This window comes from Dreissena polymorpha, chromosome 3, assembly GCF_020536995.1.
Source record: "Dreissena polymorpha isolate Duluth1 chromosome 3, UMN_Dpol_1.0, whole genome shotgun sequence".
NCBI lineage: Eukaryota > Metazoa > Mollusca > Bivalvia > Myida > Dreissenidae > Dreissena > Dreissena polymorpha.
In genome coordinates this window covers 125861829-125887252 of record NC_068357.1, presented here as the reverse complement: position 1 = coordinate 125887252, position 25424 = coordinate 125861829, and the positions used below count along the sequence as shown (strand labels likewise).

The 25424-nt window shown below is 34.8% G+C and overlaps 2 protein-coding genes across 3 annotated transcripts in view; one reads left to right on the top strand and one right to left on the bottom strand.

The window, feature by feature from the left end:
- LOC127871334 (uncharacterized) overlaps nt 1–25424 on the bottom strand; it is a 176238-nt gene that overhangs the window by 125545 nt on the left and 25269 nt on the right. The gene's annotated exons all lie outside the window — the stretch shown is intronic.
- The window catches only part of LOC127871326 (uncharacterized), a 114247-nt gene that overhangs the window by 80699 nt on the left and 8124 nt on the right, over nt 1–25424 (top strand). The window contains exons 1-2 of one of the 2 annotated variants that reach the window (XM_052414133.1): nt 16615–16914; nt 24585–25160. In XM_052414133.1, coding sequence (XP_052270093.1) covers nt 24744–25160 — 417 coding nt within the window. In that variant the 5' untranslated portion in view covers nt 16615–16914; nt 24585–24743. Of the gene's footprint in view, nt 1–16614; nt 16915–24584; nt 25161–25424 lie in introns of those variants that run through there. The other variant, XM_052414134.1, reaches the window with a different exon arrangement.

Below are 25424 nucleotides of genomic sequence, written 5' to 3'. Positions count from 1 at the left end.
AAATGACCCCTCGTTATCAATAGTTGACTTCTATCATATAAACAAATGTATAGTATGTTATCAATGATGTCTTCATTGTTCAACTGTCTATTGTGGTCGAATTCGGAAAAGCAGTGTTGTTAAAACCGTTCAAATTAAACACTTTGTTGCACTGCGACCGAACATGCCTTTGATTTCAAAGCGATTTATGGCAAAACAAAAACAATTCTGAAAAAAAAAATGTTTATGAAATCTTGATTAAAATGCTTACATACAACATTCCATTAAAAGTTAATGATTTTCTATAACCATCGCAGTGTCGTCTAGAACGCAGGTGAGGCCTTTTTATACAAATCAAGGTTAACGAGTGAAAGCCTGCATCTGCACATAGTTAACTCAAATGTTTTTTTTTCCAAAAGTGTATTTACTTATCTTTCTAACCATGAATAATGATATATTGGATTGTAGTTTGTTCAAACATTTCAGTAAAACATAGAAGGCATGTATATGCTAATGCATAACCTTGACTTTTAAGACTGTGTAAACGTGTGTAACATGGTGGAATACAGCCTGTCCCTAAGATTTCCAGTCCTTACACCCCCTGGACGTTACACCCCTAGTCTTTACACCCTCTAAGCCTGGGCATTACACCTCCCAAGATGTAAACATAACTGATTAGGTTACTTAGGTGTGATCACACCTACCAAAAGGCACACTTCACTTGATTAATGATTTTCCTGCTTTAATGTGTGTTCAATGAGGGTCTGTCAAAGTTTTTTTATTGTTTGTTTGTCTGTATGTCTGTCTTATTGATGTTCAGTTTTAATTAGGAAATAACAATTTTTAGGTGTGAAAAATATTCTTCTTTGATCTTTTCAAATAATTTGTTAATTATCAAAGTGTAATAATAACACCTAAAATTAAAGGAGTTTTTTTTCACACCATTATTATTAAATTTCATTAGTCAGAGTTGGTCAATTGGATTTTTCTGGTAAAAATTTGTGTTGTTGAACTGTCACACCTTACCTGTCATGCATTCTTGCCTTGATTTTTCTTTAAATTCTTTTTAAACAAAATAGTGATTTTTTTTTCAATTGATATAAAAATAAAAAACAAAATAAGAAAAAATTATTTAAACAAAAAAATAATTGAAAAGAAGATTATAGAGTAGACCCAAAATTGGAAAACATTATTTGTTTGCAAACTCAAGAACTTTGATTGCTTATACATTTGAAGACCAATTGAACTTTTAAATATGAAAGAAAAAAAACACTCTTAATACTCTGAAAGGAGACAAGTAAGAAGTAACTATTAAATTAATAGCAAGTTACCTCCTTTTGTTTGAGTGATATGAAATAGCATAATAGTGCTGCAAACAGGCACACATAAGTCGCTTATTTAGCGGAGTAACTGGCCACTGATCATAAACAAAGAGTTTTATATACAAAAATATTCGTCTGGGTCTGTAGATTATGGTATGAGATTTCATTTGTTCGAAAAGTGCTGGAGGGCTTCAAAATCCAAGATTGCGTCCAATATGGCCGCCAAAAGTGTCCTACTCACTGTATACATTACAACTTTTATTTTATGTGGGGAAAATTGCTATCCTCATTCTAAATCAACATTAAATGAAGGGGGTGTGTATCTTAAATGCTTTACTTACCTATTACCATGTAATGGAATGCATTTTTGTACATATTTTACTGAAAATCAGCAAAAAATGCTCCACTTTTGGGGGCAAAGTCTAATATCTTTATGTATAACTATCAAGTATTTGATTAAAATGTACTTAAAATCAGGTAAAATTAATAAATGTATTACTATCCTTTAAAACAAATGAAAAAGAAAACTTTATGGTCAAGAATACGATCCAGATATCATTAAATAATATTTTAATTGATGAAGTGATTTGTAACTGTACTTTCATTTGATACATTGTGTTAATTCATAGCTTACAACTTAAATTATGATTGTATACCAGTAATATGTTATCCATTTAAATGAAATTATATACCATTTTTATAAACTGAGTCAACTTTAAACTCTGAAAGCTATGACAACTATAATAATATAAAGAATTATTTGATTTTAGATACTAAACATTTGTTGAGTTATTCCCCTTTGATATAAAATTACCTTACACCACATAAAAGTTAGCAGACACCAATGTCAAACTTGTTTTGTTATTTCCACAGTTTTCATTTCCATGTACATCTAATATGGTAAGTATTTAACATGTTTATTCATTGTTCGTTTCATAACTACATGCTATGTTTATAGATTTTAATTGATAAAACATTTTCTCAAACATCATCACAAGGAAATTTGTCTGCAATGTCATTGATGTAATTCATCACATATATTTACTCAATCCGTTTGAATACATGCAAAAGTAGTGTGCGTGAAAATTTAAGACCGTAACATGAAACTACACTGTCTTTGGTATTTAATAAGAGGTGCTAATATTTGTTTTTCCAAAACTTGAGTAGTACTCGGATAGGTACTAGTAAGCGAACATTGTTTTCACTCATTTTATTATCTTGTAAATTAACTAATTTGAGTTTATTATATTTTTTTTTCTGTTGATGAATTATTGTGTATGCCTAATATATGTTAATTTCTGCCTATTCTAAACTATTGTTTGGAATATATTAATAGGTTCGACAAAAGAACTTCATCAGCCAAGGGAATGCCACAGTCTTCGGGGAAGAAAACATGGCTACATATGGAGAGAGCTTAAAGATCTACTATGACTGCAAAGTAAGAAAGTATGTTTTGTTAATTGTAATTATGTTGATCCATTATTACAGTCATTTATTAAAGAGGTTTGTGTATACTAAATAGTTAGATATAAATGTACTTACAATGAGAACACAGGCAAGTTATTCATATTATTAAATCAAAGATGATTTTTGTTTGCTTCAAAAAAATGAAGCAGAGGTGTGTACTGAAGACATATATGACAACCATGTGGTGATCCTGGTCTGGTATGACAATGATAATGATATTCATAAATATCATAGTTTGATTTCTCTCAAACATGATCATTGAGAATAGAACAGTAATGTCATTTCAAATTCTCTATTTTTCTGCAAAGGATTTCATATGTATTTCTGATTTTTAGGCCCAGATGGTCCGATGATGACTCAACAATGAATGACAAGGAAAACACAAGAACATCTTTTTAAGACGAGGTCCACTTTTGAGAACTTTGCCTGGAAATCATAGTGTTTCATTTGTGGCGAAAAGTGCAGCCGTCATAGAGACAATGCATCAAGAGGTTTTAGCAGAAGTTGGTCCCTAGGGCCAGACAAAAAAAATTGTGTGTTTCGGGAAACGGCTGAAAAAAAATTAGGTAGGGTAGGTATTTTTTTCTGGTCTTTGCGATGGCTCACATGCTTTTGCAATGGGAATATCCGGGGGAAAAAACATCGTACCGAAGTATGCGCGTCCTAGAAATTGGACCATATTCCGTTTCTTGTTGAATTCTCAAATGCGCATAATTAAATTTGTATTATTCCCTACATGAACAACGTCACGTCAAACGCATGGAAAGCGTGCGTGCTTTAAATTTCCGTTTAATGTTCCGTGGTAAATTTAAACAGAATGATATAGCGAATGATTTGGAATTTGACATTTCCTCAAAATTAATTGCAAATCAAACACACTGTATATTTATCGTTACGGACGTTTACATACGTCACTATTGAAACAGTTATTGTACTGTATACTGGTGCAACAGAAAATCCAGACGAAACTTGATTAAGTGTTGGGTGTTGTCAAAACGAATCCCGGAATAAACCCCCTTCGGAAGAAACACCCTTCCCTAAAAACAGCATAGCGGAAGAAACCCCCTTTCACATTTTGCATAAACAGAAGAAACACCCTTCCATAGCGGAACAAATCCCCTTCCAGTTTTCAGATAGGCGGAATAAACCCCCTTCGTAACTGTTATTCAAACTGTTCGAAAAACATTGACACGTAATTTGATTCACAATTTTCCTGTTTGAAGCATATATATATAACATGCTCACATTAGTATCACTACATTATATATATATATATATATATATATATATATATATATATATATATATATATATATATATATATATATATATATTGGAGACAAAATATAAACTGTGCAGTGACAATCTTGTGTCAAGCTCGTATGTACTAATAGGGGTCGTCGTCAACCGGGTTTCATGTTTTAGTTGTATACGTATACCAGGCCACTTTTATCTACTGAAAAGCATTTAGAAAAACAAAATTATGAAAAAATAGTGATGTATAAAAACAAAAACACAAATAACACTATTAAAAAGTCTTATAAGCGGTACGTTGACCATATCTTGTGTCAATTTCATAGATATATATGTAGGCTTTTAATTGCTAATTATATATATATAAAAAACAACAACAACAGATTGACATAACTATACACCGAAGTTTGACAGGGAGTTATGTAGGAGTCACGCTGTTGGGCGGTCGGTCGATTGGTTGGTCTGTTGATTGGTTTGTTTGTTTGTCCGAATCAAATGTTTAAAGTTTGCTGAGCGACTTCATATGTCAAGCTATTGAATCGAAACTTGGAATATGTAATCCCCTTTTAAGTGAAGATGTGCAAGACACTTTTTCATGAGCAGTGATCCACACGTTCTTGAGTTATTTAGCCTTGATAGTAAACCTTTTATGGCAAACGTATACAATTTTCTCCGTTTGTGAAGTGATCTTTTTCCATATTTCTCAAGCGATAGAATTGAAACTTGAAATATGGCAATAACATGAAGTGTATGATGTTCAAGACACAATTTTGTTTGCTGTTTCAAAGTGGTGAGAGGGTATGTTAAGTCGTGTTTGTGACAAAGCTGTAGTTTATGTACATAAAATGCATCACGTATAACGATCATGAAGTTTAAACTTGATTAGTTTTGACCCAATTCCAAATCATGGAACAATTGTTAAGAGTTTAATGGGCAGATATATTGACTTAAAATTTAGCATAAATGAAATAATGCATATTGCCACTTTTTAACCTGAACGTGTTTTTAAATAAACCTTGAAAAATTCTCCTTGCAAATTATCTGATAACCTGTGTACTTTTTATATTATGCTTGCAAAAACTGTGCATATTTGTTGTAAATGAGACACTCCATACATATATATCAGCACATGTAATTTAATCATGAATAAGGCACAATTCTAATATTGGGAGATTAATCTCCAAGTATAAACATTCTTGACATTGATGTCAATAGATGCTACAAAGTGGTTCATTTCTGCAAGATTCTACACATCCATGTTCTCAACAAGATATTGTTCCCAAACAGCCGATACTTACAGATAATACCTACTCACTTTAAGATCAAAACCGTCGGTGGATAACGTAATCCTGACAAGTAAACAAAGATGAGAAGCTATTTATCATACGTAATATGGAGAGTCCTCAGTTAATCTGCACTAATCGGAGCAAATTATCAGCTACATTTGTTCGAGTGGACAGAAACCAACGCGTTTATCTTGTAATCTTAAAGTGCTCAGTTTAAACATTATTATAGGGCGGTTAACTGCATTGCTTGTAAAACTTGGTTGACAAATTAAATTGTTGCAAAATTTTGCCCAGATCTTCGACTTCAATCTGAAAAAGCCATATATACATGAACATAATAATCTGCAATTCTGTCGTGTGGGTTTTTTTTCCCCATAGTAATACTGTATTCGAATTGTAAAGCTTAATGCGAGTTAACTCGTTTATATTCCAGGGTGAAGATAGCTTACATATAGCCCTCTACTGCTTGATAACCCAAGCTAAAATAAGTCGTAGCTTGCTGATTCAAGCCGAAATAGGTCACAGTTTGCAACTTCAATGATTCGCGCGTCACAGTACAGAATGCATGCTTAAATATACGTAGTACGTTTGAAAATAGTCTTGCTAAACTATAATATTTATAAAACAAAGTGTCTTTTATTTCATTGAAACGAATTTTGTTTGAAGAAAAAATGTGTCTGTTCAAAAGCGCTTGGTGCGATATGTTTCTTTATTTTTGCGTGTGTACTTAATCAATAAACTCTTAAGGCTTCTAGCGCAATCGCTTGTATAATTCTATCTATGCGATTAATTATAGCAAATTGTTCGTTATTCTACCGATTACAATGCGTTTTTTTTTAACGAGTTCATCTAAATCATTTTTTTTCCAAGTGTGTTTGGAATTGAATTAAAGGTAGATCCAAAAGTGTGCTTCTGCTCGGTGGCGCTGTTCGGCAAATGTTGCTGTAATTTCACCCGACTTATATTTTAAGTTGTGTCCAAATACATCCTTGCTTGAAAATAATTCCCGAGTCAGACAAAAAAATGTGATAAAAGTCATAAAACTTATCCTCGGCGGTAAAACAATTTGGCCGCCTGTGAGAAGTTTGTTTGAAAAGCTCTCCAAAAACAAGGATATTATCATTAAGTGTGGGAAATCTTAACTCTGCACAAACGTAAAGAAAATTATCCCCATCAAGTGATTTCTACTGATAGCATGTTCTGATTTCGTTGCCAAGCTGTTTGTTTTCACTGCTGATGTGTGCACAATGATTTTATCTTATCTGAGTACACATTGCTCACGAAGACCTTTTGTGACAATATTGTGTGCGTGGTCTGTTCGTTATCATGTACCATATTAACACTTCAGAACACATGGATTGCTCAATTTTCACGAAACCTTTTCAGCACATTTGTCGCAATGATATTTCGGACAACGTCACTAGGTCAGATTAAAAAAAGGGCTTGTGAAAACTCTAGAAGAAACATGTGTTACACAATCTTCATGAAGCGTACCCAGAACATGTGTTTTTATGATAAATCAGCAGAGTGTTTGGAAACGATTTTTTTTCGTTAAAAAATGGCTGTCTGCGGGAGGGGGGTAGCAGCTGTTATAACATGGGTATAGTCAAACCTTGTGACACTCTAGAAGTCTGATGTTTTGCACAATCATTTTGCATAGAACCTTTTTTTTTCAAATGATATATCAGCATAGTTTGAAAATGGCCCTTGTCCTTTTAAAAACATGGCCGCCGTTGGGTAGGGCAGATTTCTTATGTGGCTATAGTGAAACAATGAGGTGAGGCAGTTGTTCGAGGCTATAGTGATATATTGTGGACGCGCTAGAAGACAATCATCATTAATTTCAATCAGAACAATTTTTAATGATATCTCGGCTGAGTTTGTAAATGATTCCGGTCTGGTTTTTCTTCTTTTGCGTCTGGGAAACCATGTAAACATTTAAAAAACACATATCATTTTGTCCAATGATCATTAAACTTGCTTAGAACATTAGTTCTAATGATTTCGAGGTCGGGTATGAAATAAGGTCCGGTCCATTAAAAAACACTCTTAGCGGTTCTACTGACCTATTGTGTAGACAGCGATGTTTCAACAAAAGGGATTAAAATGTGCGAAAGCGACTCTTTGCGGATAATGGAGCGTGTCTGTCAAAATCGTCAATACTATGCGTATCCTTGGAAATTTATGAAATTCTACGCTGTATTATAGTGTGCAATCGATAATTGCCGGGCGTAAAATCGGATGATTGATAACGATAGCGGAAGTGGCAAATGCGCGGTTATTTTCGGGCACTATTTTTTTCAGAGATCTTTTTTTTTACAAGACGAAAAAAAGTAGGGTCGGGACCCAAATCGTAGGTAGGGTCGGGTTACCCGAAACACACATTTTTTTTGTTTGGCCTAGTTAAAACTTCTATATCTTCAGACTCTAACTCTATATATCGCAAAGTGTAAGATATTGCTACTGCAATAAATGATGTAGCCATTATTGACAGATTGTCAAGTGTTCCAAATGGTGATCTTGTAGCCATTGAGGCTCGATATCATAGAAAAAAGGTTGTTTGACTAAATTCTACCAGTGTAATACTTATGCATTTACCGGGCTGACAACCATTAAGGCCACTTCTAAAAACCAAACAATTTCATACACAATAATTGATGAGATAATTAAAAATGAATTTGAGCATTCTATTGTTGTTGATAAAAAGATGTTCTTCTTTCCTACATTAAAAAGCGTTTTGTTGAAATTCCTGAATCAAAAGGATGTTCAAATGATGCAAACTCTTATAAAAGTTCAAAGTTGAAAAAGTTGTTTGAAAAATTATGGCCAGAGGTATCCTTTATTCATCAGCAAGAAAAGCCTGACATAGTTTGTTCGTCTAGTTTGACTATTAATGATGCTGTCAAAAAGTCAAAGGAGTTGGAACAGGTCATTCAAGATGACAATGAGTGTTCAAACGATGAACTACCAGAGTCAGAGGACGACACAGATGAAGCTGTAGTTCATAAGGCGAGGGGTATTTTGAGAAGACGAATTATAGAGAATAATCCTAAATTTGATGACTTCTTTTACGCTCCAGAAGAAATCAAATTGTCAGATCAGAAGCAGTTTGTGGAGCCTCTTCTTTACAAGGAAGTGTGTTGGTTACATGACAAAAATGCTACAAGGAAGCTTCTGAGAGGACCATTACAAGATGTCTAGCTGTTGCTTGTGACCTAACTACACTTGTCACGTAAAACCCATCCCCTAAACACCTGGACTTAGGGATACACCTCAACAACGAGTTTGGCAGCCGCCATCTGATTGAAGATATGTACTCTCTTGTTTATTCCATCTCACATCCAGATCTTCGGTTATTCTTGACATCAGCAGCCCATCAGAACATTGCATCACACAAAATAACAGACTCTGTAGGTATTGTACCAGACAATATACTACATAGAGACCAAAGGGGGAAGCTTGTAGTGGCAGTTGCTGATAACTGGAATCTGAATGAGCGAACAGTTGATGGTAAAAGGACGACTCATGCGATTAAAGGCATGTTGGTCAGCAGTGCGCCAGCCGAGTCAACAAGGATTTCACGACTTCCGAAAGCAACAAGTAGGACGTTTGACAGTCAGTCACTTCCTGGTTTACAGGATATGTTTTTCAGTGTTTGTAAGTTGAAAACATAATTTGCTTTTTGCATCATTTATTATTGGTAAATACAATGTAAAACCTCATTATTTACAATATTTGTAAATAACGTTTATGAGTCTGTATCAAGCACTAATACCTGGTTAGATTTGATTGTTGAATAAATATGATACATGGAACACTGCATAGCTGTTCTTTACATTTGCCTTCATAAGTCTTAAAGTATTTATTAAAGATTAAAAGCAAACTTATTAAACTTGATGTTATAATGCCAAATGACTTTCCACGAACCAGGAAAATGGCCACATAGCGTATGTAGTCTTGGATACCATGGTTACCAACACAAATTTAGGCATTTACTTTTGTTTAAAATGAAGCTTGTAAATGTGGCTATATAATAAAGAGGTTAGTTATCACAGCAAATGTAAAGCATTTGAATTAAAAAAGAAAATGATATGTCAATACTCAAATTTTCGTTTATTTTTCCATTTTGACCATGAAATGACCTTGACCTTGACCTTTGGTGACCTTGGTGATCTGTTTGGTAGAAGCCCTATATCAATGGATTACTTCTATCAGATATTAAAGTCAGTACATTTAGGTGTTCAATAGACGTATTCAATTCATCTTTATTAGAAATTGAATCATAAAACGGCGGCCATCTTGGACGCCATCTTGGATTTCTAAGCCCTCCAGCACTTTCCAGAAAAACGACACGTTGTTCTGAAATCTACAGACCCTGACGAATATTTTTGTATATTAAACCCTCTGTTTATGAGTTGTGGCCAGTTAGATGCTATAAAGCTTAACAAATTTGCAGCAATATAAGGGCAGATTTGCTTCATTGTCAATATCAGAGACATAACACTGCGTGCATTTTATGCACTGCTAATCAAATAGATATATCAATAGATAAGTGAAATACTATGGTTACTACAATAGTAATAAAACTTAAATAACAGATGTGATACACTGAGATAAAGATATTGCTGAAAAAAAGTATTAATGATTTAGATATTATTATTTTTTTATTTATCATTATTTTTATTTTATTTTCAAAGTTTTTTTCTGTCTGTATATTCTTGAAAAAAGTATTTATGATTTAGATGCATATTATAACATTATGGTGTAATAAAAATAAATGTATATAAATTAAAATTGTGTTTTGTTTATTCTAAATAATTATTGTAGAGCAGAAACAATACATGTGTCATGTCTATTTGGATATATATGTGCCGAAACCATGAATCGTGCACTATCTTTGAAGAGGGTATCTGGCAATACATGTGTATAAATTATACTCAAACGCGAAACGTTGTCTGTCCCCGAGCGGGTTCAATCCATTGTCAAGTATGAGGCATGTGAATGAGTGCAACAATACACTACGGGACATTAACAGAATATGTGCGACATCTTTTTGGTTTTATATTTTTCGATAGCGCGCAATGTGCAATATCTAGTTGGCATTACATGACCAGGATGTAAAGACTATATGTGTACACATTTTGCTTAGATGTGCAACGATGACTTTCTCTTAGCGATTATTTACCATTGTAAAGTTAAAGGTGTGTTAATAACTCATACAACAAACCACGGAGCAAAAAAAACGCACGTGTATTATCTATTTGGAGTAATAATTTTCAACAGCACGGAATGTGCAAAATCGAATTGGAATTACATGACCAACGTATACACGCATACATATTGCAAGTGATCGAATTAAAAAGTTCCTTTTTCAATCACAACTAGCCTAAGTAGTACAAATGCAATATCTATTTAAACGTGCATTTTGCTATAGTACGCAATATGCAATATCTATTGGAATAACATGACAACGACGTAAACGGGCAGATTATGTATATTTTTTTTATAAATTCTTCTAAATTGTGCAACGTTGTATTGCCAAGTTTGATGCGTATGAAAGAGTCATACAATGCACTTCCGAGCAGAAGCAACACATATGGAGATTGTGCAATATCTATTTGGTACAATGATGTTTTGGCAATATATGTATATAAATTGTACTAAGATGTGCAACGTTGTCTTTCCACGGGCGGGTATGATCATTTGTCAAGTGTGAGGCGTGTGAATGTGTGCAAAAATACACTACAGAGCATTAAACTTACACTCATAATGGAATATGCATTAAAAACATTATTTACAACACCAGTATGGTATGAATGTTTAAAGGGGCCTTTTCACGTTTTGGTAAATTGACAAAATTTTAAAAAGTTGTTTAAAATTAGAAAATTTTCGTTTTAGTTATGATATTTGTGAGGAAACATCAATACTACACATTATCCATGCTCTAAAACATCCATTAAATGAAACTTTTGACGATTTGAAAACCTGAAAATTATAAAGCGTTGCAACGCGAAACGATTCAATAATTTGACAATTTCTGTTGTTGTCGTTACATTGTGTATGGAACTACACAATATTTTGAGCGACAGTCGCGGCGACGCACGATATATTTAAAACGATATATCACCTTTGTGTGGGTAGCCCAAAAGGCGATATATCGTGTTAAATATATCGTGCGTAGCCGCGACAGTCGCGCAAAATATCGGGCGTCGCCTCGACAATCGCGCAAAATATCGTGCGTCGCCGCGACTGTCGCGCAAAGTATCGTGTATCGGTTCGTGTGTCTAGTGTCGCCCTTGGTGATTACAGATTGAACTATCCGGATTCCGTAATATGGAGATCTATTTGCAGAAACCATGGATTGAGTAAGATCTAGTTGGATCTATATTGACAAGGGTGTATGTTTGTATAAATAATTCTCAGACGTACAACGTTGTCTTTTTACAAGCGTTGTCAAGTTTAAGGCGTGCGAATTAATGCAACGATACACAACGAGCATTAACCAAATATGTGCAATACTTATTTGGAGAATATTGGTTCGATAGCGCGTTATGAACAATATCTATTAGGATTTATTTTTCGATACCACGTAATGTGCAATATCTATTTGAATTACATTACCAATGAGTGTAGACTATTCATAAGACGTGCGACTGAGTGATATAATGCACTTATATGCATTAACAGCTCGTATGCGATGTCTATTTGAACTTGAGATGAATTATTGTAAGATGTGCAACGTCGTCTTGCCAAGTTAAAGGCGTCTGAATGAGTTATATAATGCACTTCGGGGCAGAAACAACGCATGTACCATGTTTAATTTGGGATATATTTGCAGAAACCGCGGATTTTGCAATATCTTTTTGAAAATAACTGACTAGGGCTATGGAAATATGTGTATAAATTATACGCAGACGTTCAACGTTGCATTTTACCGAGTGAGTGTAATCCGTTATCAAGTCTAAGGCGTGTGAAAGAATGCAACGGTACATAATACGTAGCATTAACCAAATATGCGAAATATCTATTTCGATTTAAAACAATTATTTGTAGATGGTGCGTAATGTAGAATATCTATTTGGAATTGCATTACCAGGGCTTGTACACTATATTTGTGTACACATTTTGCGTAGATATGCAACAATGTCTTTCTCTTAGCGTTTACTATACATTGCACACCTTGGAGCAAAACAACGCACGTTTAATAGTTACATTCTTCGATAGCACGGTATGTGCAAAATCTATTTTGAATTACATGGTCAGCGTGTACAGGACATATATTAGGCGTTTTCTATTATCTAATAGTCTGATCAGGGACTTCAGTGTAGCTTCCCCAAGCCTGTTTCTCTGTGGCGTGCAAAGCAGGTTGAGCAAACTAAACAGTCTTTCAACACTCTCTTGACCGGACGTTTCTGGCGTTTCACTGCCGGCAATTGAAGAAGATTGACTTTTAAGTTGTACTTGTTTGAAAAGAATATCAATTTATTTTTAAGTTAAAACAGAATTGTCATTTTTTTACGATTGCTTTTGTTGTTGTGCAACATGTCATATAACCCCAAACCGGAACTCCTGTTCGTAGGGTTACATGCAGTCAGTTTGATACTTAGCACACATTGTTGAGTGCATGCTGCATAGGATTTGTAAAATACATTGCAAATGGAATGTTTTGGTATCAATTTGAAGATATATTTGTAAGCAATAAGAAAAAAAGCCATTTTTGTGCTCTACTATTTCTGTTGATGGTTCCCGGCTTTGAAAGTAGGTCATACTATTTGACCCCAAAATGGTCGCCTGCACAGCTTTCAAAACCGGTTTGCCAATTCTAAGGTGAATATTTTGAGTTACAACGTATAGAATTTAATGGCATCCATTTTTTAAAAGATTATGCATTTATCTTTCCAATGATGTATGATGATATAGTGGGTCATTGCTTGATCATGGTAAAAATTGATATCGAACTTCAACTATTTGATATGTAATATAGTAGGAAATTAATTGCGCATGCGTAACCAACATGTTGGAATACGTATTGTTTGCGGTAGATGTCGTAAAGCGAAAGTCGTGATAAGTGAACTACGTACGGTTTGCGGTAAAGGCTAAAATAAAGTAAACATGCGGATGCAGTTCAGGAAAATTGTTGTAAATTCGTAACGAAAGACGTATTTATATGAGGTATTGATTAAAATTGAATAACACTTCCGAGAGGGGAATTTTAAGAAATATTTTGGGGAAAAATATATTCTCTAAAGATGGGGGAATGGGGCCGAATAACGCCGAATATTTCATCCACAAAAACACTGTAGACTTTCTAATCATCATCAATATTATCATCATCAGAATCAAGTCAATGAAAAAGATTCATTCTCATGATTCATTGTTTACAATGCGCGTTGTATGGCCCCGCTGCACTTAAGATGGGAACAGTTGTGAATCAGTTATGCGTGAATAACTTCCGTGTCACTATCAATCGATAATTTAATTGGTTTATTGCAGTTTTATGGCTTTGTAATACCTACCGCACGAATTGGTCCCGACAGTGATCTCCTTCACGATAAAATCGTGGCCAGTTACTTAAGAGACTGGTAATAGCAACCGGGTGTAATCCTCCTGGCAATCGTGCTTTTCATGCATAAATTATAAAAACATTTTTTCGCCGCGTAAAGGGTTTTATCAAAGTTAATATATTGAAATCATTGTAAATAAAAAACAATTTTAAATAATTTGTTTAATTCCCAAATGAGAATACCGTAATAATTTGTAATCCGAAACACACTCCTGATTGTTTTATGTTAACGAGACGTTTACAAATTCTAGCATCCAAAAAGTCCTCGTGTATTTCCTTTGTCCCGACAAAAGCGCGCGAAAATTATGCAACAGGTCACACAACCCAAAACCGGAACTCCTGCACCCGATTTTATAAACGCTGGTTAAAGTTAACGCTCGGTAACATTCAAACCTTGGTAAGTTTGCGGTTATTCAGGTATAGTAACCTTCAAGGTAACTCGATTGTATAAACACGATATACCGCAAAGTAACCTAACCGCGCATAGTGGAATTTAACCACCGGTAACTTTAACCAAAACATTCCCACAATGCATTTTCTAATGACGTAATTTTCGCGCGAAGTTTCACGCTTATAAACAGCGACATGTATTTTTTTATCAAATTAATTTACAAATGAATTCACAATAAAATGAAGTGTAAATTTTACTATGAGTTCATAAAAATGACCAGGGACAAATTGATAATGATGTCGGGATTTGCATCATATAGCGGAATCCCTTGTGCTTCCAAACTGCAAGAGAGTGCTTACAAAGACGGTTATTCTTCTAGTTGTTCTAGATGTAACATAAAAATTATACATGGTCGTCGTAACATGCTAGACTATTCTTCTAATTTGGCTTATGTTTACAATAAACTTACTTACGTTCTTCTACAATAAGGGAATTTACCATAGACAAATAACACATTTTTCAAGTTTAAATATATCTTTGTATGCAGCAATCTGCAAATGCAACCGAGTTCCCCAACGGCTATTATTTGTGTCGTGTTCTGAGAAAATTGGGCATAATGCATGTGCGTAAAGTGTCGTGCCAGATTAGCTTGTTAAGTTCGCACAGGCTAATCAGGGACGGCACTTTCCGCTAAAAATTGAGTTTTGCTAAGAAGGGACTTCATTTTAACAAAAAATGTCATAAAAGCGGAAAGTGTAGTTCCTGATTAGCCTGTGCGAACTGCACAGGCTAATATGGGACGACACTTTAAGCACATGCATTATGCCCATTTTTCTCAGAACACGACACATTTGATAAACTGCTCCGGTTCATGTGAACAGCAGTGATGTACATAGAGTACATGACGTAGCGTGTGACGAAGGAGAAAGTTTATTGAGTTCTCATTTGAATATAATGATATGATGGCATAAGGGTCTTTATTTAACTATGCTAAAATAATTATCAAAGACCCTAGATGCAAACTCGTCAATTATTGAATTAAATGGATTATTTATGGATTTTAAAGGATTATTAAAGTTAAGATACTAGTTCGAACGTGTTTTTTTTTTGTTTGTACTTTTGTTGTTCCCTGTTCTCGGAGAAATGAGTTTAACATGGGCGCCATTGATGCATCGGATCACACACGGCATACCCATAACAGAATATAAGAAACGCGTTCTGTGCATCCTTAAATTCGTCGTCCGAAGTCGGAAATCGTATTGCCCTGTAAATTAAGTCAAATAAAGTGTCAGTCGCTGCAATTTGTGATTTACTCGTCGAAATTGTGAAGGTCGTCGATGGTAAGCTTTTATAATGTCGCGCGCCGCGGCCATTTTGTGTAAGTTACCTCTCGGTTACTTGTACTTTCCCACCTAGGGAAGCAGGGTATGTTTTAACTGGGTTTTAACCGATCGGTAAAACTAACCAAATTTTATACAAACGCTTACCGACCAGTAACCAACATGTTACCGACTTTTAACCGCCGGTATGTGGTTAACCGCCGGTTTAACTGTTTATACAATCGGGTGCTGTTCGTAGGGTTACATGCAGTCAGTTTGATAGTTAGCACGCATTGTTCAGTGCATGCTGCATAGGATTTGTAAAATACATTGCAAATGGAATGTTTTGTATCAATTTGAAGGTATCTTTGTAAGCAATAAGAAAAAAAGCTATTTTTGTGCTCTACTTTTTCTGTTGATGGTTCCCGGCTATGAAAGTAGGTCATACTATTTGAGCCCAAAATGGTCGCCTGCACAGCTGTCAAAACCGGTGTGCCTATTCTAAGGTGAATATTTTGAGTTACAACGTATAGAATTTAATGACATCCATTTGTTAAAACGATTATGCATTTATCTTTACAATGATGTATGATGATATAGTGGGTCATTGCTTGATCATGGTAAAAATTGATATCGAACTTGAAATATTATATATGTAATATAGAAGGAAATTAATTGCGCATGCGTAACCACCAATGGTTTGGTTGGTTTCAAAACACCGTAATTTAATTTTCAAAAGTGCAAAATAACGTGATTAAATAGTGTTAGAAAAGTAAATCACAAATAAACGTATGCAATGCTATTTATAGCAAAGTTTCGGTAGAAAGTTTGGCGCTGGCTCAACGCATGTCGTATACAGTCTTTGAACAATAGACTGAACCTTTTCGGTAGTAAAGTAGTAATATAAGCCATGATGGCGACCATTAGCAAAGACCTATAGATAACATGTTATCTATAGGTCTTTGCCATTAGACACGAGCCTCTCTTACGGAGGAAATGTATCACGATTGCCGCATTTTATCATCGTGCTGATTAGATTGTAACAAGGACGTTGAGCATCAAACTGTTGTACACACTTTTAAGACAGTAAGCAGATAAACCAGTTTTACACGAAACAACGACAATTTATTTAATAGCGTAATTCCGTTTGACCAACAAGTAACCAGCTGACTGATCACGTGGTTTTGTCACCTGATTGTGTGGTTTTAATTGTTCACGTGAGTGGGTGGAAACGGCGCATTTGTATTGAAATCCGTGGTATGGAGGTCGAGTTCATCATATTTGCGTTTAAAGTAAAGGACACATAAATACATACTCCATATCATCCTGCTTCGTAAGTACACTGTTATATTTTGATAGTTCTTGCAGATAGTAGAATTGTTTACTGTCCAATGTCACGTGAAAAGCGTGCGTGTATTGATTTTTGGATAAAAACTTTGTAGCACAGAGAACATGTAGATCAGTTGATTACGGCTTAAAGTTTCGTTGTTCTTTTTAACTTTTAATCGGCCGATAATTTCATAATGTGTGATTTAAATAGTATGATTCAACAACTACAAATAATAAATTATAAATTAATAATCTCTTTTCCAGTTATAATAAATAATAAACAAAAAGATCAAACGGTCGCTTTTAACCCGATAACAACCCGATAATCCGCCGCTTATTGATTGCAATTTGCAAACTGGCTGTCAAAATGTTTATCACACATCACGCTTCAGCACTACAGAGCCTAAACCGCAGACTGGAAGTAAGTATCGATTTTATCGCCGTTGCGTCGGTGTAATTTTGCCAATGTACATGACTGACTTACTCGCGCAAGACCACTCATATGGCGGAAATTTAACATTTGGGATGCGAAATTGCTGGCCGCTGGCCGGAGAAACGGGGTTACCGCCTAAGAGGGGTGCTTTATATAGTGACGATCGCGGCACAGACCGGCCGCCTACACGGGGCGACCGGCGATAAGGGGTGACCGGAAGTAGGGGTTGGACTGTACACGTGCTTACAGCAATTTTGATGTATTTAATTGACAATTAATGTTATTCTTTCCACAATCTCTTTTACTTTTGATGTTGTTGTGATGCCATTTCCCCCGACGGCTAAGATTTCCGTTTTTTACTGTAGCATCACACAGTACAGATTGTTGTCCTATTTGTCAGTTTTCAATCCGCCTTTTCCCTACCATCGTGCATTATAAGGCACATGTTGATCTTTTCTATCATCGCAAAACGTTAGATATAGCTATCACCGAACAATTTAATACTACTTTAGCAATTGTAGAATAATATTCTGCCAGTCAGCGCGTGCTGTTCTTATTTATATAAATTGATTATATAGAGTTAAAGATGTCAGCACAATTCAAACTGAAATAATAATAACAGTTTGTAATAATATGAGATATAATTCACACCTCTTGCTCATGCAGTATTCACTCAACGTGCAATGGCTCGCGCATCTTATATAATTTGACACTATTGAGTTAATGATGTAAGCACAATTCAAGCTGACAGAATAGTATCAGTTTTTAATAATGTGTAATTTAACTCGTACCTCTCGCTTAACTCAACGTTCAATTGCACGCGCACTTCACAATATTACTACTACAACTACTACTGCTACTGCTACTGCTGCTGCTGCTGCTGCTACCACTACTACTACTACTACTACTACTACTACTACTACTACTACTACTACTACTACTACTACTACTACTGCTACTGCTACTGCTGCTGCTGCTGCTACTACTACTACTACTACTACTACTACTACTTCTATCACTACCACTACCACTACTACTACTACCACTACTACTACTACTACTAATACTACTACTACTATTACTACTACTACTACCACTACTACTACTACTACTACTACTACTACTACTACTACTACTACTACTACTACTACTACTACTACATTACTACAACTACTATTAATACAATGAATGTATTGGCGCGATGGAAAAGGATTTATAAATCAAGCTGAAAGAATAGTATCAGCTTTTAATTATGTATAATTTAATTCGCATCTATAGCTTCACGCAACGCCCGAAATCACAGCTATATGTCATTATTTTCCAACAGACGAAACCAAATGGGAGACTGAACGTTACCCTGAGTTCTACCATAAAAAGCACTCTAATATTTTTTTGACACTTGAAGGTTTCTATAGCGGGGATTTCGGTACCGGCGCGGGTTTATGTTCTTGTTTAAAATTACCGAAATCCCCACTAAGAGGCAATTTATGATGTCAAGAGTGCTTAATAATTCATATTAATATTATTATTTTCACATTAACATATATGCAATGCCGAAAACAATCATACCGATGACCTTTAACCCTTTCAGCGCTGGAACCGAATTTTAAAGGTCTTTGCAAACAGTTTGGATCCAGATGAGACGCCACAGAACGTGGCGTCTCATCAGAATCCAAACTGTTTGCTATTCTGGTAGTATTCTTTGAAAAAAATCTAAGAAAATGCTTATTTTAGAAATTCAGCAGACGACATTTGAGCAGACTACAAATTTCCCAGCATGCAAAGGGTTAAGGGCGTAATTATGGTGGATTTGGCGGGCGAATGTATAATTACATAAATCCCCGTTATAAGTCATCATCTTTCAACAGAAGTTACAAAAGGGGAGATTGGTGGGGATTTTTCTGTATCACTGATTTCTACTAGATCTACATGTAGAAATCACTATTACGATTGTTTACACTTGAATGTATGTACTGTTTTCTCTTCTAGAATAAGGGAAACCACTGCGTAGGAGATTGCCTTTTTATAAGAAATTAAGTTATTTCCCGTTGTGGGCGGAGTTAACACCGCACTACTTTTGAGCAGTTTCTCTTTGAGTGATGAATCTATTTGGAAAACAACGTTCTCGATTCTTTGGTCGTATTTACGCTCAATTGGTCATTGTCGGCTCGGGTACTACTTACATGTACCCCGGGTACTCTTAAGTATACTTACATGTACCCCGGGTACGGTAAATATACTTAATCGTACCCTGGAAATTTAACGCTAAATCGGTCGTTGTCGGCTATTTTTTAGCTCATCTATTTTTTGAAAAAAAATTATGAGCTATTGTCATCACCTTGGCGTCGGCGTCGGCGTCTGCGTCGGCGTCGGCGTCCGGTTAAGTTTTACGTTTAGGTCCACTTTTCTCAGAAAGTATCAATGCTATTGCATTCAAACTTGGTACACTTACTTACTATCATGAGGGGACTGGGCAGGCAAAGTTAGATAACTCTGGCGTGCATTTTGACTGAATTATGTGCCCTTTTTATACTTAGAAAATTGAAAATTTTGGTTAAGTTTTGTGTTTAGGTCCATTTTATTCCTTAAGTATCAAAGCTATTGCTTTCATACTTGCAACACTTACTAACTATCGTAAGGGGACTGTGCAGGCAAAGTTATGTAACTCTGACTGGCATTTGGACGGAATTATGGGCCCTTTATACTTTTGGTCCACTTTACCCCTTAAGTATCATAGATATTGCTTTCATACTTGGAACACTCGCAAACTATCATAAGGGTACAGTAAAAGGACAAGTTGCATAACTCTGGATGTCATTTTTACGGAATTATGGCCCTTTTTTAACTTAGTAACTTTGAATATATGGTTAAATTTTGTGTTTCGATCCACTTTACTTCTTAAGTATCAAGGCTATTGCTTTCAAACTTCAAATACTTTCATGCTATCATGAGGTTACTGTACCTGGCAAGTTGAATTTTACCTTGACCTTTGAATGACATTGACTCTCAAGGTCAAATTATTAAATTTCGCTAAAATTGCCATAACTTCTTTATTTATGATTAGATTTGATTGATACTTTGACAAAACTACTCTTACCTGGCATACCAAAATAGACTCCACCCAAACCATCGCCCGTGCCCCCCCCCCCCCGAACCCCTCCCCCCCCGAACCCCTCCCCCCCCCCTATTTTTTTTTTTTTTTAAGATCGTCTCACAAATAACCACCACACCCTCACACTATTTTCTATACACTATTTTCTGTAAAATGGCATCTATTCTATCGAAACTCGTACTCAAAAAGCATGTTGATGCAGATTTTTTTAAAAGAAAAGTTTTATTTAAGATAATCGGTAGCGCGTTTTACGACATCGGATTTGGGGCGGAAATACTTGGGTACAGTCTTATATCGACCGGGTACGATTAAGTATATTTACCGTACCCGGGGTACATGTAAGTATACTTAAGAGTACCCGGGGTACATGTAAGTAGTACCCAAGCAGACAATGACCAATCGAGCCGTATTAACACACAGAAACAGTTGATTGTAATGACAACAATTACTCTTACATTTACTTTCTTATCGTGATAGTTATTATTGAAGATGTTTTGAACGACATAAACGTACTTACAGTCAAGTTACCATTACCGGATAAAAACACAAGTCGGATCAGTTTGATGTTCAAGGTAAGGTATCGCATTAAATGATGATTTTATATTTAAAGTGAATAAGTTAAGATGATATTTTGAACATAGCGTCTTAAACAATGTTTGAAACTTGAAACGCAATCATTGAGTCTGAATCTCCTCTCAGTTTCTGCTTGTTTCCTGACAATGACATGTACAGATCGTGTTGTTTATGTCTGGGCTAGTTTGGAAAACGAGATTGAACATTGTACGCGGCCAATTGTATTATTATAAGTAAGTCAAAAGTATAGGCTTATAACTGTCCCCTACTGGTTTCACATGAGGGGACTTATGGTTTGCGCTCTGTCTGTCGGTCAGTCAGTCTGTCACACTTTTCTGGATCCTGTGATAATTTTGAAAGTTCTTCACATTTTTTTATGAAACTTGAAATATGGACAGATTGTAATATGAACATTATGCACGTCATTTCGTTTCGTTGCTACGTCAAAACTTCTGGTTGCTATGGCAACAAATAAAAAAAATCTGACATGGTGGAGCTGGTAGAGGACATTATTGCTTGGCAATAGTCTTGTTATTACATGTATATCCATTCAATAATATTTATTCCTTCAAAAAACAATCTTACTTTGGTTTTGTGCTTATGAATGTGCAACACATTGAAGGGAATCATTTATTAAGACAATAGCAGATCAATCATGGTATGCTAATATAAGTAAATGGGCTGTACCAAACATGTGAAAACTGAACAGACCCTGGTCCCAATTTTGACTTTAACTATTATTACCTTCAGAGGTTGTAAGATAATTGTTTAATGTTATTTTATATAAAAAATATATTTAAAAAAATAGTATAATAATACTATCAGATAATAATGTATCTGATACACATATTATACTATTATTATTTAGATGACATTAAGTTAACAGCTAATTGATTTATTGATAATTATATCAATAAATTGCTATGTCACTGTACAATGATGCATATGTAAAACATTCTTGTGTATTGAAATTGGCATATTGGGACACTCTATTACAGTAGTAAAAATTAATATTAAACAATGTATAATTTTGAAATTGTTTGATCTGTGTCAAAGACAAAGCATAGTAGATAATGACTTTTGACGCAATAATAATAAGAACTTGTAGTGTAACTGCATGTTTTTTGTTTTTTCTTTAACAGGGCCATTTTCTACAACATTTTTTACAAAGCTATGATTATTGATAATTTAAAAAAAATCGTACATGTCTGTGCAAGATAGCCACTGAAGAAGCTAACAGTTCAGTCAACAAAACCAGTCTTTCAACCGCTACCGCTGATCCATCGACATCATTTATAATCCTTTTATATTAAATCTTACATCAAACATTATTATTTGAAAGAAACTATATTGGTGTATAAAAAAGGTCAGCGTTATTTATACCAAGTCGTTATATCCAAAGTCGAGCACAGTGAATGATATGTATATTTGTGTAGCTTAAAATTTGCCAAATATTTATAGAAAAACGAAGCAAAATACAACAAGAAAACTGTTTATTTACAAATAAACCTGATTCACTGTTGTTGTTTTTTTTCAGCAAGAATAAGACAAGGACCCAATTATCAAAAAGTAGATACAGAAGTCAAGTTCACATTTATAAAGATTTTTCAAACAAAAATGATTATATGCATTTATTAAAACTTTATGAAATGTTTACTAGCATTGTTACTTTTTTGTTGTTAACAGATACCAACTACAAATGTTTACATAAAAATAAACGAAGACATCAGCCTCATGGATGAATGCCGTTGTCAAAGTATGGCTTTCAGACAACTAAAACTGTTGATGATGGCCAATCCGAGTCAGTTTCAAACAATGCCTTAGACGTGCATCAGTAAGGATCTTTGTTTATTGAATAATGTCTCCGATTAAGAGTGTCAGTCTGAAATGAGCACTGAAACTTAACATTTCACCAATAAAGGCATGTGACAAAATGTTTCAAAGGGTTTGTGAACTAAAGAACCAAGCTATTAAAAATACCCCAACATTCCCAATTTGAAGATTTCACTATGCAAATTTTCCCATTTTCAGGTTTTTTTTCGCACAATTTTTCAAAGTGCACAGGTACGGGTACTTTTGATTGAGACACACATTTTAAGCAAGTTTCATAAATATTTGGTAGTAAATGTGGCATCTAGAGTGTTCATAAGCTTTGTCTGAAATTTTACCTACTGACCTAGATTTTGGCCCCACCTAATTCAGTCTCAAACTCGGGGGAGACGTAATTATTTCAAGAAAAGTGATGATCCATAAGTTTAAAACAAGTTTACATCTTATCATTATGAAACTTTGTGGTCATAATATCTCGACCAGGTTTGATAACCAGCCAGATCACATGAAGCGCTTAAGAATTATGGCCATTGAATTTAAAAAAGGACAAAATTAACCGTTTCCACTTATTCAAATAGCTGTAATCTTAGCATCTGCAAATTGTTGGACAATGTATATGGGCATTATATCTAGACCAAAATCTATTTCAAGCCATATCGCCTGATGCACGCCTTAAGTATGGCCCTTGAATTATCCCGAATTTGACAAATTAAAGTCACCTGCTCTATATTAAATGGTTCCATTCAATAACTTCAGTTTGCATCAAACAATCTTGATGGAACTTTAGATAAAGTAAGCTTGAATAGAGGCCTAGCTCGGGGTTAAATTTGGGGCTAAACAGAGAAAAATGTTTTTGTGCAAGAACACAACAGAACACATATGAAAGTATTGCATTCAAATTATGTGCAGACCAGCATTATTATAAAATGTATAATGTATATGATTGAGGACGTATTTAGTGTCATAGATCGATTCATATGTGAAATAAAAATGACATTGCAACAATGTTCAGTTGACAATGATTTTTGTTTCATAGTAAAACAACTGTTCGTTCATATAAATTGTTAATTTATATTGCGTAAAATAGTAATTTACATGCTTGTATGTCTTTTACCACTGTTGATTATTATATGTATGTGTACTCATGGGCTTACGGCCTTATGTATTCTGGAATAAAACCTATTTATGTTTCCGAAGATTTCAGTTTAGCAAAGCGTAGGTATAATTTTACACATAAGCCAAGGATACTTAAATATATTTTGTAGTTCGCGGAACGACTTTAATCCCGTTCTGTAGTTGTAGTAGTTTTGTTCAGTAAAACTAAAGCTGTGTATGAGCAAAACAAGTAAAATTATGTATATTGTCGCATGTGCACAGTCTGATTAATAAAATATATCATTTATACATATTGTGGAGTTGGCGTTTTTATTTTGTATAAACAATTATTCCGAATCATAATGATAATTTATATTTTGTTGAAAAAAGTTAGCCAGTTTAAAAGAACACAAACAAACATAACTAACAGATATTAACAAAAGCATTATCATGTTATAACGTTTATAAATATGTAAATACAAAAATTTAATAAATTCCATTTTGTTTCTAATGTAGTTTTGTGGTTTTACACACATACTGGTTGTGATAAAATGACAAGCTTTATGTTGATGTGACATGACTGTGTATATGCAACGTATGGGTTTTGTAAATTATACTTATTTACTTGTAGATGGAAAATGGATGGCAACCAAAAGAACATACTCGGACTGAAACCCGATCAGAGAATTCGTTTTGATAATAAAACTGAGGTATTGTCATAATTACCTCTACCCTATGGTCGTGCACAAACGAACTGCTGAATCTTAAAGGTGTATGCATCCTCGTGACGATGCCTGCCAATACCGGTACCAAGATATTTGCCGACAAGGAGACCAACAACTGGTTCAAGGCGTTCATAGCCCTCAATGTGACAAAGGAAGGACTGACTAACTTTGTTGAGAACACAATGAAAAAGGTCCACGCAGCACTTGGAACGTGCAGCAGTTATGAAAAAGCTATAATATCACTTCACCGATTCAGTGGTCCATCATGGAAAAACACTAAAAGACATGATTGGAAATCAAACTGGTGGGAAATAGCGAAATGTTTTCTGCCTCCACAAGGATACGCTAATGTGTCATCGGTTCAGGAATCAGACTTTAATGCGGTGATAAACATAATATTGAACTGCACAGATTTCAAGAATTATCTCTCCACCTCATGGCTATCACCTCCACCGCCTGACCCGCTATGTCCGTTAGAAAAGGTAATGAATACGAGTTTTAAAATGTTTCAAGCACAACTAATTTTCTTCAGTGATATTGTATTGTTGTTTTTATGCCCTATTCTTCGAAGAAGAGTGGGTATATTGTTTTTGGCCTGTCTGTCATTTTATTTGTCTGTCTGTCTGTCCCAAAACTTTAGCCTTGGTCACAACTTTTGCAATATTGAAGATAGCAACTTGATATTTGGCATCCATGTGTATCTCATGGAGCTGCACATTTTGAGTGGTGAAAGGTCATTCATGGCC